The 20,059-nt window shown below is 37.1% G+C and overlaps 1 protein-coding gene across 1 annotated transcript; it reads right to left on the minus strand.

Annotated features, from left to right (window-relative positions):
* Positions 1-18,463: 18,463 nt before the first annotated feature.
* Positions 18,464-19,472, minus strand: NMBR (neuromedin B receptor). The gene is given in 3 exon segments (XM_081251158.1): positions 18,464-18,737; positions 19,169-19,212; positions 19,215-19,472. Coding segments are annotated over 3 exon segments (417 nt in total). The 5' UTR covers positions 19,456-19,472; the 3' UTR covers positions 18,464-18,605.
* Positions 19,473-20,059: the final 587 nt, after the last annotated feature.

Here is a 20,059-nt window from a genome sequence, read left to right on the forward strand (position 1 = left end):
GGAGACTTTAAAGATGAGATATCACAGTTCTCTTACTAGTGGTTTTGATGTCATCTTACAGCAGATAAAGCTTTGGCACAGATTATGATTCTAGTGATCTACGGTTGTTCAGAAGTTAATACAATAAACCTGTAAGAAACCACCATACTTGAAATTGCTCATCAAAGTTACAGTTTAAATGCCATTTTACCATGCAAAAATTAGAGATAAGAATAGGATCAGAACCTACATTGGAACAGCAAAGTATAGTACCTGGTAATCCTGATGTGTTAGACTTCACATTTGTCCCAAGTTTGATTATTTTCCCGCTTACTAGTGTTTCACCAATGTAAAATCCTGGGCAACTTTATTTTCATTTTTGTTACTAACCATAGACTGAAAAAAAAAAAGACCAGCCATGTTTATCCACACCTATATTTTCAATGAAAATATAAGTCAATGAAACAGTCTCTCTCAATCAAGAAAACATCTGGCACCCAGCTGGAGGAAAAAAAAAAAACAAGAATTATAAGTCTAGCCTTTCTCAGTGCTTTTACTACATTACACCTCAGCCTTTTAAGGCAACTTGCATCCCAATGGATAAGAGAACCAAATCTGGAGGGGCGAGAGGGTGGTAAATCATACAAAGTATGGAATTTATAGCATTCAGGAGTTCAGAATTTTCAATACAAGAACTAGATCGGAAAAGCAGACACTCACGACAGCAAATGCCCACAGCTCACCCAAAGTCTCTGGCTTTTTCATCCTAACCAGTCAATTATATCCAACCATAATCATTTAAATTGGAAAATATTTGACAGATATTTCATGAATTTTACACATTGTATTAGAAAACCATTTATCTGTACTACTTATAGTATTAAGAATACTGTCTAAGATTATATTATACAATGACCCTTTCTTTCATTTTTTTCACTTAGTGGAACCTTCAAAAAGAACAGAATGCAGTCAGGTTTTAGTTATAAATCCCTAAAAATGGAAGTAAATTTTCATGCAGATAATAATGGAAGTCAGTGGATTACTTCCCAGCTATAGTAGAATCATGGTCCCACAGCCATAAAGTGGCTGCTTTAACCTGCAAGAGTTCTCAGGTTACCCTAAAAGTTGTTTCCTGATGACCAACTGTGAGCTTTCTTCTCATTTCAAACTACTGGACATTTTAAAATAAGGCAAATCTAAAGGCACGAGTAACTCATGAAGCTTTCAGAAAAAAGGATTCAGTTATGCTTTATGCCCTTGGCATTTCCCCTGAAAGGTATCATCCAAATGATACTTTGTCAGACACTCCAAGCTTTGCCTGACATGAGGAAAGCCATGTTTATGGCTGCATAGTAGTGCAGAGGATACAGTCAGAGTATAACGTTATGATGAACCCAATACTTCATAGAGTTTGATCAATTGTCTTCTAATTCCTGTTTGAAAGAAGGTTTCCATTTAGTTCAGTAAGAAAGAGAACTAAAGGATGATCCCTTGAGGCACTGTACAAAATGCTTCCATTCTTTATTTCCAGGGACCCTCTTTATCTCCCAGCCCAGCACCATTCAACTCTTCATTTATTCAGTCTGTAGTTACTTGGTGAGCACCAACTATATTAAACTATATTCCAGGAACTGTTTTAAGCCCTGAGGATATGGTACACATTAACACAGACAAGTGCCTGCTCTTATAGGACTTTTATTTAAGATGAAGGAAAAGGACCATACCAGTGAGTAAAAAAAGAAACAAGATAAATGCTGTAGGAAAATAAATCAGGACAAGGTAATGGAATGAAATGATCTGATAGTGGCCTCTATGAACTGTTTGGTGACAGACAACCTCTCTGGCAAGAGTCAGCCATGCGAATATCTGAGAAAAGAGACTTCTAGTCAAAAGGCACAAGTGCAAAGACATTGAAGTGGGAAGCTGTCTGTGTGCTAGAGGAACAAAAAAGAAGGCTGGTGAGGCTGAAGTTCAGTGAGCTAAGTGGGAAGTGAATTTGAAACGGTAGTCAGAGACCAGATTATGGGATCTAAGCAAGTAGTTTTTATTTTATTCTAAGTCTATTGGGAAACAAAGGTGTGACATGGCCTAATTTAAGTTTACCATGATTTCTGTTTGCAGTGTGGAGAAGGCCTTTAATGTGAACTAGAGTGAAACACGGAGATTAGTTAAGCATTTACTTCATTAATCTAGGCAACAGAGGAGGGTAGCTTAGAGCATGTGGTAACAATCGAAATGGAGAGATAGTGAAAGACTCAAGATATATTTTGGAAGTAGAATCAACAGGTTTTGCTGATGTGGAGGGGCAAAGAAAGAATTAAGACCCTCCTGGGTTTATCTCCCTTCAGTAAAGTGTGGAAGTCATGATATTTGCCGAAATGCAGAAGAAGGAGGGATCAAGTTTAGGAATGATGAATTAGATGCAGACACATTCATTTGAGGTGACTTTGAAATATTCATACAGAAAGTGTGATTTGCGGGTCTGGACCATAGCTGCTGCCCTCTTTAAGGCCCATCCAGAACCTATGTCCCTTGCTCTTGGGCAAATCAGTTTCCGAGCTAAAACTTGAAAATGAGCCTTACAGTGATTCAAAAATCCCTCCCCTTTTCTTCTCTTTTATTTTCTCATCCTTTGTGGAACTCTTCCTTTTCTTGCTCCCAAGAGTTAAACTGTTTATCCCAGGACACTGTAACACACTTCAGCATAGCTTTGGGACTTTAAGTGATTCTGTATTTGATCTTAAACATACCCACTCTTCCAAAAGAATTTATTCCTATCTCTGCTCTCTTACTAATGACTGAAGTTGAGTCCTCATTAATCAGAATCCCCTTAATGCACCAACTGTTGACAGCCACTTCCAAATCATACCTTCACCCACTGCATCTCTAGTTTAGAGGGCCGATCCAACCGAAGTCTAGGTTCCTCTTCAAAGCCTTCACCACAAAGTAATAAACAATGTCCCCTTGATTTGTTTCACAAGTTCTGGGGCATTCTATGAAATAATTTATTGACTGCAATATTAAAGAGCAGTTTTTAAAGTTTTCTGGAACCTTCATAAAAGAATGCATTAAAGATGTCTAAATAGTCCATATCGACAAAGAGAATGCTCTCTGAAATACATAAAAGCTACCATAAAACATTTTGACTTTGCTTCTCTGATAAATACCCAGTAAAATATGCTCCCATTAATTATATTTCTGATTTTTGTTTTACTCTAGAATATTTTTAGCTAAAAAAGCCAATATCTGCCTTTTCATAAGAAATTATATATAAGAAGGCAAATCTTTTGCTACATCTGACCTAGTTATTGTCTCCTACCTTCTATATCTAATAAGCAAATCCACAGAGGCTTTCACTGAATATTTGCAGTGGTTATTATTGTTGCTAAGAGCTCAGGACAAAACTCTCATTTGTTTAGATAAAGAAACTATGAAAGCATAATTTTTCTTTCATCATGACTAAAAAGTAGGTGGAAACATTAAGAAAAATATTGATTTCATATACTTTGAGGTGACTGACTCAATTTAAGAAAAACATAAGAAACTTATATTAATGAAATAATTTATTTATAGTTAACCTAGCCAGTAAGATCTACTATGAGAGTTTAAGCCGTAACAACACTAAAATATTGCAACAAGATGAAAGATTGACATAATCATATAGATATTTCATCTAAACACCAAATAATAAGAAACAGTAAGGTGATTGTGTGGAAGTTTCATTTTCCATCCAGATGTTTGGCACTCTGTTGAAATACCATTGGTTTGTATGTTTCTAGTGGACAAGAATGCTATCCAACCGTAAAATACATGTACAAAAAGGAATGAAAAATACCCTTTAAAGATTAATCAAGTGCAGCAATTTTTGCTTCAAGATTCCAGACCCATCTCTCACTTTGCAATGCATTAGTTTATGAAAATTTGAGTTAAGACCCTCTCATTTGTCACCACTTTTGCAGTCTTTCTATTAGGAGGGGTTGAGATACTAATATGCATTAAATCTTATAATACAGTTCTGAAGAGTATGTGCCCAGAAACACTTCCTCTAATGGTGGTTTCAACTGGTACAGAACACAGTTACTGCAACAGAAAACCATGCAAGTAATTTAAATACCAGACATCATGATGCACCAACCAATTAAGCTGTTAAAGCCAAAGAGACTTCTCACATCTTGAACTTTGAAGCAAAAACTCTCCACAAGTATACTGAGAGGGCAAGATTTTCTCTTTTCTTAGAATACACAATTGAAATTAAACCCAAGTTTTTTTCAGTCAAAGTATTTGTGTCTGAAATAACGACTTCAACTTTATTTCATTTCTCTGTAACCCTTATAGCTTTCAAGTTTCTGACATATGACATCTTCCTCTTTGTAAGCAGCTATATATTTTATACTTTTTAAATGTGTTTTCCCTTGGATAATACTGCTTACAATTTAGTTTTATGAACAAATGCTATTATAAGAAAAAATAAATTTATTCATGATGCACTGACTTCTTTTGTTCATTAAATCAAAGAATATAAAAAGTAATCACACATACTTAAAGAGATACAATAATTGCAATCAATAATCTCTGGCCAGTCCCTCAGTGAAAATTCACTCACTGAAAGCACAAGTTTCAAAATAAATCCAAGATTATTTATTCAATTATGCCATTGATTCTGAGATAGAAAGGAAAAAAAACCACTCACGTTAGAACTGATTCTAATTTAACTTGCATTAAATTTATTACCCCTTTAAAATAACAGTGAACAGTCATACTAATATATCAAATGGAATTATTAATTCCCCAATTCTTCACATTCCCACAATCTGTATGTTGCCAAACCATAAATCAAAATTTAAGGAAAATTACCATAATATCCTTTATCATGACATCTAATTCTTTAAAGCTTCAAATAATAGAATGAATATCAACTAATAGTAACAGCAAACATCTTAAAATCAGGTGTTTAAAATTCTAACAATCACAATATGGGTTTTTTACTTATAGTATTATTTTTCCCAATGAATACTTCAAGTTGGCATTCATCTACCTCATCAATATGAAAAACATAACACAGAAGAAAAGAATAGCTTCCTACTTTGAGCCAAAGGCTCAAAATCATAGGCAAATTGTCCTAATATGTACCTTAGAAATCTAAACAGCAGATTCTGATTGAAGCAATCACACTAATGCCCTAAATAATTCTGGGATAGGATGGTATGTCATTAAAATGGCAAAAATACCACTTTTTAAACTTCAAAAACGTCATTCTTTTCTAACAAAAGAAAAATATTCTTTATATTTGAAGCTAAGTGGACTTGAGGGTAGTGAAATTTGTTCATCTGTGACTTTATTGCTAGTTTGATATTTTGAATTATTTCAAAGAGGAAATAAAATCTTCCTCAAAAATATTTAGCAAGATTTTAGTTTTAATTGAAAAATTATACAATTACCTTAACAAAAGATTGTATATATAGTGATATTTAGATTTTGAATGATTTAAGGAAATATTAATAAAGGAAAGAATATAGTTATTAGATAATTTAAATAGAAATTTCCCTACTTGACACCAAAACAGTGTTCTAAGAAGACTATAGAACTTGACTCCAGAACTTTGTGATTTTTGTCTTCATATGTGTAACTTTGCACCCTGAGTTTATTAAGTAATGTTTTATTAATTAAAGAGAAGTCAATATGGTATTCTAAATCTGAGGTCAATATAAAATGAACTAAAAAGCATTAAAAGTGTTCAAACATTTATCTTTATTTTCTATGTCTTGATTTCATTCACTAATAATAAATTCTCCTAAAGAAAATGTATTCTCCTGTCCTGTGCAGTGAGGTATGCCAAATCATTCTATTTAAAACATGATACATTTCATTGATATGCTTCTTGGCAAATTGCCTGGAGAGGAGAAACAAGTTCTAATTTTTAAATACTCTAGACAGTTTATTATAGCCTAGGTTGAAATACAAAACAAATGTAGGCAGATCAAGTACTCCTGAAATTCAGCATGCACTTTTACATGGTCCTTATTGATTCCAAGAGATTTATTTGATTAAACACATAACCAGAAATAACACTGCTCTTGGTAACTGGCTATTTGGGTAAACTTATGTTTTTAAAATAAGTTAGAAGTCTACAGTAAATTCAATTTCCTATTGAATTTTATTAAGTATCTGCAAGATACCACATATTTGTTTGACCAAATTCTTCCTGCTTTGAGGTGAAGTTTTAGCCATTGAAAACCATGAACTTATGTGGATGAGTAAGTCTAATGGAGAAAGCAATCATATTAAAATAATTTGTGGGTTTTTTCCTCCTTCTGCACTCTCATAACACCATGCTCTTTTATACTCTCCTTTCTTTCACACATGCACGTAAAGAAACATACAAAATGGGGAAAAAATGGATCATACTGATGAGGGCTTACACTTCTTGGTTTGAAGAATGCAGCAGAATACCACACACTCAAAGCAAATAGATAATTTCTAAAATTCATAAGAAAATTAGAAATTTTAAGCCTAGACTCATGTTTACAATTAAATTTTTGCAACATATGCAAACAACAATTTGAACATTTAAGTGCTTGATTTTCAGATTTGATTATCTACAATGCCAAAATACCTCAAATGATTACAGATTTCCCATTTCAACTAATTCTGTTAAGTACTTTGTAAAATACTTTTTAGGTCCCTAAGTGGGTTACATTTATATTATTCTTTTACAATGAGTAATAATGGATAATTATTATCTGTTTATTGCCCAGGAGGAGAATTAGTTCCCAGAAATAAAATCTTGGTTAAATTTTGCTGTACACTACTTCAAGTGCAAATTACCCACAACAGATTAAGACTTGGCTTTGTGTATAAGAAAATTTCCTGCTTGAAATTTGGGGAAGACACAACATATGGAAAAAAATAGAGCTCTTAAAGTAACTTGGTAAAATAATTTAGAAAATGAAATGGTGTAAAATGCTGTAACCACAGTATATAAGTAACGTTTCCTCCAATAACCATTAAAGATACAGTTATAATCAGACTTTCTTTAGCACTCTTATTTTATTCTGTTATAACATTACAAAAATGGCTTTCTGCACTAAAACTAAGCACACCTTGCTCACATCTATTTACTCACACCTTACTCCTTGTTCAAAAAAGTCTAAGGAAAACATGCACACATGCTACTTTATTTGAAGTTGAAATGCACATGCATTTCATTTCTCAGAAACTTAATGGAAATAGTTCCTCAGTGTGCAATGAAGACAGTAATAAAATATTAGTAAGTGGAAAATTGTACTTGTTCAAAATCTACTAACTATTTTACACCTCTATAGAATTATAAACATTTAAGATATGTTCTAACATGCAAATAGTCCAATAAAATATATGTTTTGCTATCAAAAGGTGTTCCATTAATTTTTATTATTTCTCTTCTCCCTTTTTTGTATAACATGCACAAAACAGAGAAAGAAATGCAGGGGCAGAAACTATGTTTCCACATTGTTATATATGAAATTTATTTCTGTAAAAGTATTCACATGGGTGACCAGAATTTAAGCTATTATTCTTACCCCAGAATGAGAAAGGTAAGCTCAGAGAACTATTCTTTTTTGTCCTTTATTGTCAGGGAAGCTCTACATTCCAGGGAGGAAAATTTGCATGCTTATTTCTTCTTCCAGTGAATTATCTGATTTCCAGTTTCCTGACAGTATTGACTATAGATAAATTATACAAATTTAAAGTTAGATAGATGAAAGTTCAACACCAAGCTCTTCCATCCTTTATTTATCTGCTTACTAATCTTCAGTTCCTTCACCCATAGAATGGGAACCAGAATAATGCCTTCCTTATGAGCTGACATGAGGCATTCCTGCAAGGGATATACTACAAGATCTGCCACATAGTAAATGTTTAATAAATTTTATTATTATTTTACTACATGTGGAAAGATGACTTTAAAACATGATGATAGAAACTATATTTCCTGAACATGTACTGTTATGCCAAGCACCATGTGAGTACTTTATATGCATTATCTAACTTGACCCTTACAACGTTGTTAACCCATTTTACAGACAAAACAATTAAGGGGGAACATTCTCTAGTCCCAAGCATTTCAAAGATACTATATTTTTTTATCTCTTTTGAACTACTCTAGGCTTAAAGAGGAGATTCAGAGAAAAAGACATAGTCTATATCTACATTAAAAATAATAATTTGGTGAGAAATTTCCCTCCATTATGGCAGATATTACCACATTAGACATAGGTTTTTTCCTAATACTTCCATGAATTACAATACTACTAGATGAAATTATATAAATCAATTCATTGATTGGTTTTTTTAAAGATCTATTTCACCCTACATTTTTAAACAGATTTGGAATCTGGCATTTTTGTTCTATTTCTGGCTAATAATCAGTTTGATTTGTTTCTGTTGTATGATTTCATAGATGATAAATTTGAAGCTTATGTCCTCTAACTTCATTCCTTAATAATAATAATAAAAATTTTAAAAGTCCAGAAATAAATAGGAATATTTCACAATATATGTACAATAACTATAAATAAGCTAAGTATACATAAGATCTGATCAAGGCCAAAGTTGAAACTCTAATTTTAATATGAACCAAATCTCACGTGTGTGAGTATATGTATGTGTGTATAAGGCATGAAGTTTTGTTTGACTTGGAAAATATATGATAAAAGTAAACATTAAATATTTACTTCATCATGTTATATATAGTATGATCACACATCATAGAATATATACTAATATAGTAACTGTCAGGTTTCTATTCCAAAGAAAGGAAATATTTGAAAAAATTGTGCGATTCACAGAACTTCTTGAAAATGAGAAATTATAAAAGTTTAGTGAGTGAATTAAAATTATAACCCAGTTGTAGAATGCAACAGTCAGATTCACAAAAATGTCTGTACAGATAATCCTCAAACTGCTTAATTCATGAAGAGAGCTCTAAGTATTGAGCATGTCTCCAAAGAGCAGGGCTCAACATTAAGAGACAGTCTGGGAGCTGGGGGAAGATGGCGGAAGAGTAAGACGCGGAGATCACCTTCCTCCCCACAGATACACCAGAAATTCAAATACACGTGGAACAACTCCTACAGAACACCCACTGAACGCTGACAGAAGACCTCAGACCCCCCCAAAAGGCAAGAAACTCCCCACGTACCTGGGTGGGGCAAAAGAAACAAGAATAAACAGAGACAAAAGGATAGGGACGGGACCTGCACCAGTGGGAGGGAGCCGTGAGGAAGAAAGGTTTCCACACACTAGAAGCCCCTTCACAGGCGAAGACTGCGGGTGGCAGAGGGGGAAAGCTTCGGAGCCACGGAGGAGAGTGTAGCAACAGGGGTGCGGAGGGCAAAGTGGAGAGATTCCCGCACAGAGGATCGGTGCCGACCGGCACTCACCAGCCCGAGAGGCTTGTCTGCTCACCCGCCGGGGTGGGCGGGGCTGGGAGCTGAGGCTCGGGTTTCAGGTTTCGGTCGGAGCGCAGGGAGAGGACTGGGGTTGGCGGCGGGAAGAGAGCCTGAAGGGGTTAGTGCACCACGGCTACCCGGGAGGGAGTCCGGGAAAAAGTCTGGAGCTGACGAAGAGGCAAGAGACTTTTTCTTCCCTCTTTGTTTTCTGGTGCGCGAGGAGAGGGGATTAAGAGCGCTGCTTAAAGGAGCTCCAGAGACGGGCGCGAGCCGCGGCTCACAGCGCGGACCCCAGAGACGGGCATGAGACGCTAAGGCCGCTGCTGCCGCCACCAAGAAGCCTCTGTGCGAGCACAGGTCACTATCCACGCCGCCCCTCCCGGGAGCCTGTGCAGCCCACCACTGCCGGGGTCCCGTGATCTAGGGACAACTTACCCGGGAGAACACATTGGGCCTCAGGCCAGTGCAACGTCATGCCGGCCTCTGCCGCCAGAGGCTCGCCCCACATCCGTGCCCCTCCCTCCCCCCGGCCTGAGTGAGCCAGAGGCCCGAAATCAGCGGCTCCTTTAACCCCGTCCTGTCTGAGCGAAGAACAGACGCCCTCAGGTGACGTACATGCAGAGGCGGGGCCAAATCCCCAGCTGAACCCCGGGAGCTGTGAGAACAAGGAAGAGAAAGGGAAATCTCTCCCAGCAGCCTCAGGAGCAGCGGATTAAATCTCCACAATCAACTTGACGTACCCTGCATCTGTGGAATACCTGAATAGACAACGAATCATCCCAAATTGAGGAGGTGGACTTTGAGAACAAGATTTACGATTTTTTCCCCTTGTTCTCTTTTTGTGAAAGTGTATGTGTATACTTCTATATGAGATTTTGTCTATATAGCTTTGCTTCCACCATTTGTCCCAGGGTTCTATCCGTCCATTTTTTTTATTTGTTTCTTTTGTTTTGTTTTTAATTTTTAATTTTTTTAATAATTATTTTTTATTTTAATAACACTATTATATGTTATCATACTTTATTCTATTTTACTTTATCTTCTTTCTCTTTTTCCTACCTTCCCTCCTTCCTCCCTCCCACCCTCCTTTCTTTCTTTCTTTCTTTCCTTCCTCCCTCCCTCCTTCCCTTCTTTCTTTCTTTCTTTCTTTCTTTCTTTCTTTCTTTCTTTCCTCCCTCCCTCCCTCCCTCCTTTCTTTCTTTCTTTCTTTCTTTATTTCTTTCTCTCTTTCTTTCTTTCATTCTTCTACTAATTCTTTCTTTCTACTTTTTCTCACTTTTATTCTGAGCCGGGTGGATGAAAGGCTCTTGGTGCTGCAGCCAGGAGTCAGTGCTGTGCCTCTCAGGTGGGAGAGCCAGCTTCAGGACACTAGTTCACAAGAGACCTCCCAGCTCCACATAATGTCAAACGGTGAAAATCTCCCAGAGATCTCCATCTCAACACCAGCACCCAGCTTCAGTCAACGACCAGCAAGCTACAGTGCTGGAAACCCTATGACAAGGAACTAGCAAGACAAGAACACAACCCCACCCATTAGCAGAGAGACTGCCTAAAAACATAATAAGGGCACAGACACCCCAAAACACACCACCAGATGTGGACCTGTCCACCAGAAAGACAAGATTGAGCTCATCCACCCGAACACAGGCACAAGTCCCCTCCACCAGGAAACCTACACAACCCACTGAAACAAACTTAGCCACTGGGGACAGAGACCGAAAACAACGGGAACTACTAACATGCAGCCTGCAAAAAGGAGACCCCAAACAAAGAAACATAAGCAAAATGAGAAGACAGAAAAACACACAGCAGGTGAAGGAGAAAGATAAAAACCCACCAGAACTAATAAATGAAGAGGAAATAGGCAGTCTACCTGAAAAAGAATTCAGAATAATGATAGTAAAGCTGATCCAAAATCTTGGAAAGAGAATAGACAAAATGCAAGAAACAGTTTACAAGGAACTAGAAGAACTAAAGATAAATCAAGCAACGATTAAAAACACAATAAATGAAATGAAAAATACTCTAGATGGGATCAATAGCAGAATAACTGAGGCAGAAGAACGGATGAGTGACGTGGAAGATAAAATAGTGGAAATAACTGCTGCAGAGCAGAATAAAGAAAAAAGATTCAAAAGAAGAGAGGACAGTCTCAGAGACCTCTGGGACAACATTAAATGCACCAACATTCGAATTATAGGGGTTCCAGAAGAAGAAGAGAAAAAGAAAGGGACTGAGAAAATATTTGAAGAGATTATAGTTGAAAACTTCCCTAATATGGGAAAGGAAATAGTTAATCAAGTCCAGGAGGCACAGAGAGTCCCATACAGAATAAATCCAAGGAGAAATACGCCAAGCACATATTAATCAAACTGTCAAAAATTAAACACAAAGAAAACATATTAAAAGCAGCAAGGGAAAAACAACAAATAACACACAAGGGAATCCCCATCAGGTTAATAGCTGATCTCTCAGCAGAAACTCTACAAGCCAGAAGGGAGTGGCAGGACATATTTAAAGTGATGAAGGAGAAAAACCTACAACCAGATTACTCTACACAGCAGGGACCTCATTCAGATTTGATGGAGAAATTAAAATCTTTACAGACATGCATAAGTTCAGAGAGTTCAGCACCACCAAACCAGCTTTACAACAAATACTAAAGGAACTTTTCTAGGCAAGAAACACAAGAGAAGGAAAAGACCTACAATAACAAACCCAAAACAATTAAGGAAATGGGAATAGGAACATACATATCGATAATTACCTTAAATGTAAATGGACTAAATGCTCCCACCAAAAGACACAGATTGGCTGAATGGATACAAAAACAAGACCCATATATATGCTGTCTACAACAGACCCACTTCAGACCTAGAGACACATACAGATTGAAAGTAAGGGGATGGAAAAAGATATTCCATGCAAATGGAAATCAAAAGAAAGCTGGAGTAGCAATTCTTATATCAGACAAAAGAGACTTTAAAATAAAGACTATTAGAAGAGACAAAGAAGGACACTACATAACGATAAAGGGATCGATCCAAGAAGAAGATATAACAATTGTAAATATTTATGCACCCAACTTAGGAGCACCTCAATACATAAGGCAAATACTAACAGCCATAAAAGGGGAAATCGACAGTAACACACTCATAGTAGGGGACTTCAACACCCCACTTTCACCAATGGACAGATCATCCAAAATGAAAATAATAAGGAAACACAAGCTGTAAATGATACATTAAACAAGATGGACTTAATTGATATTTATAGGACATTCCATCCAAAAACAACAGAATACACATTTTTCTCAAGTGCTCATGGAACATTCTCCAGGATAGATCATATCTTGGGTCACAAATCAAGCCTTGGTAAATTTAAGAAAATTGAAATTGTATCAAGTATCTTTTCCGTCCACAATGCTATGAGACTAGACATCAATTACAGGAAAAGATCTGTAAAAAATACAAACATATGGAGGCTAAACAGTACACTACTTAATAACGAAGTGATCACTGAAGAAATCAAAGAGGAAATTAAAAAAAAACTGGAAACAAATGACATTGGAGACACGACGACCCAAAACCTATGGGACGCAGCAAAAGCAGTTCTAAGGGGGAAGTTTATAGCAGTACAATCTCACCTTAAGACACAGGAAACATCTCGAGCAAACAACCTGACCCTGCACCTAAAGCAATTAGAGAAAGAAGAACAAAAATCCCCCAAAGTTACCAGAAGGAAAGAAATCATAAAGATCAGATCATAAATAAATGAAAAAGAAATGAAGGAAACGATAGCAAAGATCAATGAAACTAAAAGCTGGTTCTTTGAGAAGATAAACAAAATTGATAAACCATTAGCCAGACTCATCCAGAAAAAAAGGGAGAAGACTCAAATCAATAGAATTAGAAATGAAAAAGGAGAAGTAACAACTGACACTGCAGAAATACAAAAGATCATGAGAGATTACTATAAGCAACTCTATGCCAATAAAATGGACAACCTAGAAGAAATGGACACATTCTTAGAAACGCACAACCTGCCAAGACTGACTCAGGAAGAAATAGAAAATATGAATAGACCAATCACAAGCACTGATATTGAAACTGTGATTAAAAATCTTCCAACAAACAAAAGCCCAGGACCAGATGGCTTCACAGGCGAATTCTATCAAACATTTAAGAGAATAGCTAACACCTATCCTTCTCAAACTCTTCCAAAACATAGCAGAGGGAGGAACACTCCCAAACTCATTCTACGAGGCCACCATCACCTTGATACCAAAATCAGGCCTGGATGTCACAAAGAAAGAAAACTATAGGCCAATATCACTGATGAACATAAATGCAAAACTCCTCAACAAAATACTAGCAAACAGAATCCAAGAGCACATTAAAAGGATCATACACCATGATCAAGTACGGTTTATTCCAGGAATGCAAGGATTCTTCAATATATGCAAATCAATCAATGTGATACACCATATTAACAAGTTGAAGGAGAAAAACCATATGATCATCTCAATAGATGCAGAGAAAGCTTTCGACAAAATTCAACACCCATTTATGATAAAATCCCTGCAGAAAGTAGGCATAGAGGGAACTGTCCTCAACATAATAAAGGCCATATATGACAAACCCACAGCCAACATTGTCCTTAATGGTGAAAAACTGAAACCATTTCCACTAAGATCAGGAACAAGACAAGGCTGCCCACTCTCACCACTCTTATTCAACATAGTTTTGGAAGTTTTAGCCACAGCAATCAGAGAAGAAAAGGAAATAAAAGGAATCCAAATTGGAAAAGAAGAAGTAAAGCTGTCACTGTTTGCAGATGACATGATACTATACATAGAGAATCCTAAAGATGCTACTGAAAAACTACTAGAGCTAATCAATGAATTTGGTAAAGTAGCAGGATACAAAATTCATGTACAGAAATCTCTGGCATTCCTGTACACTAATGATGAAAAATCTGAAAATGAAATCAAGAAAACACTCCCATTTACCATTGCAACAAAAAGAATAAAATATCTAGGAATAAACCTACCTAAGGAGACAAAAGACCTGTATGCAGAAAAGTATAAGACACTGATGAAAGAAATTAAAGATGATACAAATAGATGGAGAGATATACCATGCTTCTGGATTGGGAGAATCAATATTGTGAAAATGACTCTACTACCCAAAGCAATCTACAGATGCAATGTAATCCCTATCAAACTACCACTGGCATTTTTCACAGAACTAGAACAAAAAATTTCAAAATTTGTTTGGAAAAACAAAAGACCCCGGATAGCCAAAGCAATCTTGAGAACAAAAAACGGAGCTGGAGGAATCAGGCTCCCTGACTTCAGACTATACTACAAAGTTACAGTAATCAAGACAGTGTGGTACTGGCACAAAAACAGAAAGATAGATCAGTGGAACAGGATAGAAAGCCCAGAGATAAACCCTCGCACATATAGTCAACTTTTCTTTGATAAAGGGGGCTGGAATGTACAGTGGAGAAAGGACAGCCTCTTCAATAAGTGGTGCTGGGAAAACTGGACAGGGACCTCTAAAAGTATGAGATTAGATCACTCCCTAACACCATACACAAAAATAAGCTCAAAATGGATTAAAGACCTAAATGTAAGGCCAGAAACTATCAAACTCTTAGAGGAAAACATACGCAGAACACTCTATGACATAAATCACAGCAAGATCCTTTTTGACCCACCTCCTAGAGAAATGGAAATAAAAACAAAAATAAACAAATGGGACCTAATGAAACTTCAAAGCTTTTGCACAGCAAAGGAAACCATAAACAAGACCAAAAGACAACCCTCAGAATGGGAGAAAATATTTGCAAATGAAGCAACTGACAAAGGATTAATCTCCAAAATTTATAAGCAGCTCATGCAGCTCAATAGCGAAAAAACAAACAATCCAATCCAAAACTGGTCAGAAGACCTAAATAGACATTTCTCCAAAGAAGATATACAGACTGCCAACAAACACGTAAAAGAATGCTCAACATCATTAATGATTAGAGAAATGAAAATCAAAACTACAATGAGATATCATCTCACACCAGTCAGAATGGCCATCATCAAAAAATCTAGAAAAAATAATTGCTGGATAGGGTGTGAAGAAAGGGGAACACTCTTGCACTGCTGGTGGGAATGTGAATTGGTACAACGACTATGGAGAACAGTATGGAGTTTCCTTAAAAAACTAAAAATAGAACTACCATATGACCCAGCAATCCCACTACTAGACATATAACCTGAGAAAACCTTAATTCAAAAAGAGACATGTACCAAAATGTTCATTGCAGCTCTATTCACAATAGCCCAGAGATGGAAACAACCTAAGTGTCCATCATCGGATGAATGGATAAAGATGATGTGGCACATATATACAATGGAATATTACTCAGCCATAAAAAGAAACGAAATTGAGCTATTTGTAATGAGGTGGATAGAACTAGAGTCTGTCATACAGAGTGAAGTAAGTCAGAAAGAGAAAGACAAATACCGTATGCTAACACATATATATGGAATTTAAGGAAAAAAAATGTCATGAAGAACCTAGGGGTAAAACGGGAATAAAGACACAGACCTACTTGAGAACGGACTTGAGGATATGGGGAGGGGGAAGGGTAAGCTGTGACAAAGCGAGAGAGGGGCATGGACATATATACACTACCAAACGTAAGGTAGATAGATAGTGGGAAGCAGCCGCAGAACACAGGGAGATCAGCTCAGTGCTTTGTGACCGCCTGGAGGGGTGGGATGGGGAGGGTGGGAGGGAGGGTGACGCAAGAGGGAAGTGATATGAGAACAGATGTATATGTATAACTGATTCACTTTGTTATAAAGCAGAAAGTAATAAAATATATATACATAAATTTAAAAAAATTGAAGGAAGGCTATAGAAGGCAGAGAGATCATCTTTATAATTTTACAATAAGCTCATTTGCTTTCCACCTCAGTGCCTGTATCCTGATAATTAATTGCATCTGTGAGTAAATATTGATTTGAATTAATGAGTCATTTGTCATCTGACTCATATGTAATACAGTAGAAGTAGTTACACAACAACCCACAGTTTTAAAATGCTTTCATATGAATTGTTTCATTTGATAAAATAATTCTGTTCAGTACAACTGATTAGTGTACCCATTTTGCAGAAAAACTCATCAAAACTAAGGGATTAAATGATGTTCAAATGATCACAGAGCCAGTGAGCTGATGACTCAGGATTCACACCTACATCTTGTGACTACAGATTCTATATTTTTTTCAACGATAGCACATTGCAGAGAATATGAAGAATCAAAGCAACTGAAGAATCAAATGCTTTATCTAACCTATCTATTTTTAGACATTTGACCTCCTTGTCCTTTTAAAGTCAATAGTATTTTTAACAGGAAAGACGTTTTTATGGTGGAGAAACTAAGCTAGCAGATTACATTTCATATTTTTTAAGTTATCTCTAAAAACTGAATTTTCACAAAATCTATATAAATGTCTATAATCAACTCTAGGTTGTGCTTTCATAATCCAAAACTGATTCCTAATGAGATGTTTTATGTTTGGTTCTCTCTGAAAATGTGGTCCTTTTCCAAAAATTAGTTTGAATTAAATCACAATCATTAAAGTTTTAATTTTCAAAAAGTTCCTCCAAATCTCCACAAATAATAAAAGAAAGTAGAGAAGAAGGTCTACATTGGAAGTTGAAAAAATATTCTTAATGAAAATCTTTATAAGAAAAAAATAAAAACTTAATGACAAATAGATGAATCAAGGGAAGTGCTAGGAAGAAATAAAAGTTTAGTGTTTATTTTTGCTCCCCATGAAGACCTATGAATAACTGAAAATAGAAACTACTGCCCAGAACCTTAATAAATAAGTAGTGTTCATGAGGAGTAGGCTATGGTTCTAATGACATTTAATATTTTGTATCAATAATTAAAACAATGAGTTAAGAAACAGCTCATTAAGTTTGAAGCTAGCAGTATGAAGCCAGGTCATCACTTTAGAGCATGGATTGAAACTGAAAATAACCTTGGTCAAATGGAAATAAATAAGGATAAAAGAACAGAAAATAACAGCAAGCAATAAAAAGGGAAATTTAATGAAGACTTGTGTCCTTTTGTGTAGAAAATAAATGAATTTTCCAAATGTCAGGTTGTCAGTACATTTGGGATGTAGGTGGGGTTCTCCAAAGAGCTGAAGATAATCTAATGGTTACATAAAATATTGTTTAAACCTATACATTGATTCAAAAGTAAAAATAATAATGCACTGAAAATATACAAGTATAGCATATTGCTATTTATCTTGTACTAAACATTGGATAAACTCTTTCCAGAAGAAAATCCTCTACACTTCATGTCAGCATCAGTTTTTCCAAAAACGCAATTAATAAACAAATAAGGACTAACTAAAAACTTTTAACTAAGAACTTGTTAAGAATTAGCAAATAAAAAATGCAATTAAAATTATTAAAGACCTTGGAAATTGGTCAAACCCTCCTGAGCAATCAGTAATTGGAAGGACCAGAGTAAATTGTTATTTGGGGTTTTGAAATACACAAATGGGAAGTGTACTGCTTGTGACAACTAACAATAAGGAAAGTGTTGAACTTCACTCTCTGATCTCATGGCTCAGCCAGAACAGATGTCACTACTTAAATGCATCACTACAGGCAAAAGACTAAAAGGTATATCTTAGAAGAGCCTTATTTCCACAGAGAAGTAGGCAAATAGAACCAGCATAAATGGTTAAATGAGAGACTTGTCTGAGATGTGGTAATGTGGAACAGTGCGACGGGCAGAGCAGTGACGCAATGCACTGAGTGGCTGAGTCTCTACAAGATTGTTGCACATTCATTCTATAGCTTTTCTGTGAAATGAATAATAAAGATTCCTAGAGTGTGTGGAGGGCAGAGGAAGGCTAGGCTATGCAATTTTAAAACTACTTTTAAACAAATGCAATTTTAATTATTTTTAAAATAATGATTTTCTTATATTTTTTTCAAGCGTCACCTCAGTGAATTTTAACTCCTTTTACTCTAATTCCCAGATACTGTCTCTCTCCTTCTCCCCTCCTCCTCCCAGCCCTTCCTTTCTCCCTCCTCTCCCCAGGTACACTCCCTGCCCCTCTCCACTGCTTTTCTAGGCCACCCACTGTTACCTATGCCCTTACCTGTCTGCGCTGAGGGCAGTGAGAGTGAACACGGACACCCCCACGGAGGTGAGTTGCATCACCAGGATGAGTTTGCAGCCCACCTTCCCGAACATCCACTCGTCAAAGAAGTAGCGGGATTTGTTACCGTATGCTAACACATATATATGGAATCTAAGGAGAAAAAAAAAAAGTCATGAAGAACCTAAGGGTAAGACGGGAATAAAGACACAGACCTACCAGAGAATGGGCTTGAGGATATGGGGAGGGGGAAGGGTAAGCTGGGAAAAAGTGAGAGAGTGGCATGGACATATATACACTACCAAATGTAAAATAGATAGCTAGTGGGAAGCAGCCGCATAGCACAGGGAGATCAGCTCGGTGCTTTGTGTCCACCTAGAGGGGTGGGGTAGGGAGGGTGGGAGGGAGGGAGACGCAGAGGGAAGAGATATGGGAACATATGTATATGTATAACTGATTCACTTTGTTATAAAGCAGAAACTAACACACCATTATAAAGCAATTATACTCCAATAGCGATGTTAAAATTTTTTTTTTTAAAGTTGCAGGAAGCATCCACAGGGAAGCACGTGATCAGCAGCAGCACGTCCCCAACGGCCAGATAAAGATGCTGGGGACGCTCCTCAGGGCGCTGTTGGTGATGAAGATATTCACCGGCATGATGTTGCCCAGCAAGCCCACTGTGATGATGGGCAGGTAGAGGGACGGTATCACACAGCGGATCACGAACTCCGCAGTGGTCCCGCCCTGGGCGGGTAGGAAATCCCTTTCCGAGACCTCTGGAACGAAACCGCTCTGATTCATGCCCGCGGTCCGGGAGAGGTTGGAAGGAGACTCGGGGGGCATGGTCTCTTTCCCATGAGAGTCCGCTGGAGTTTTCATGCACCCAGGTGCCCTGAAAAGTGCAACGCACTCTTGTGCTTAATGGATTTCCCTCTTGCCAACTTTACCTCCCGCGGGGATCTCGTCACACCGCCTTGTCCGGAGGAGGACCGGGCCGGGTGAGAAGACTGGCCACAGGCTCCAGCCCTTCACTTTTAGAAGGGGCACGCCCATTGGCTCCTGCTGGCTCCGAATTAAAAAAAAAAAAAAAAAAAAAAGAAGAAGAAGAAGAAGTTGAGTCTTTGTTCCAGTCCTCAATGGTTTGTTCTCGCTTATAGGTAGCGGAGAACAGCCTTTTTGTGAACAAAGATTTATCCCTCTGGAATTAATTAAAATACCTGCCAGACCTTTCTCGGGGAGGGGAGGAAGTCATCCTGTCGCTGTCCAGCGAACCGCCGCTGAAATGCTAGGAACTAGCGTGGGGCGGCTGGCACTTTGCTGGTCCCACAGCTTTGCTCTTGTTTCTGCAGTTCCTGCTGTATTGTGTGGGATTGGAGGGGCTCTGAGTCCTCTCTCGCACACTGCCTCCCTATATAGATCTATTCTTACCCACCTCCGAGTAGGAGAC

Source organism: Mesoplodon bidens, assembly GCF_964165515.1.
Source record: "Mesoplodon bidens genome assembly, chromosome: 12".
Taxonomy (NCBI): Eukaryota; Metazoa; Chordata; class Mammalia; order Artiodactyla; family Ziphiidae; genus Mesoplodon; species Mesoplodon bidens.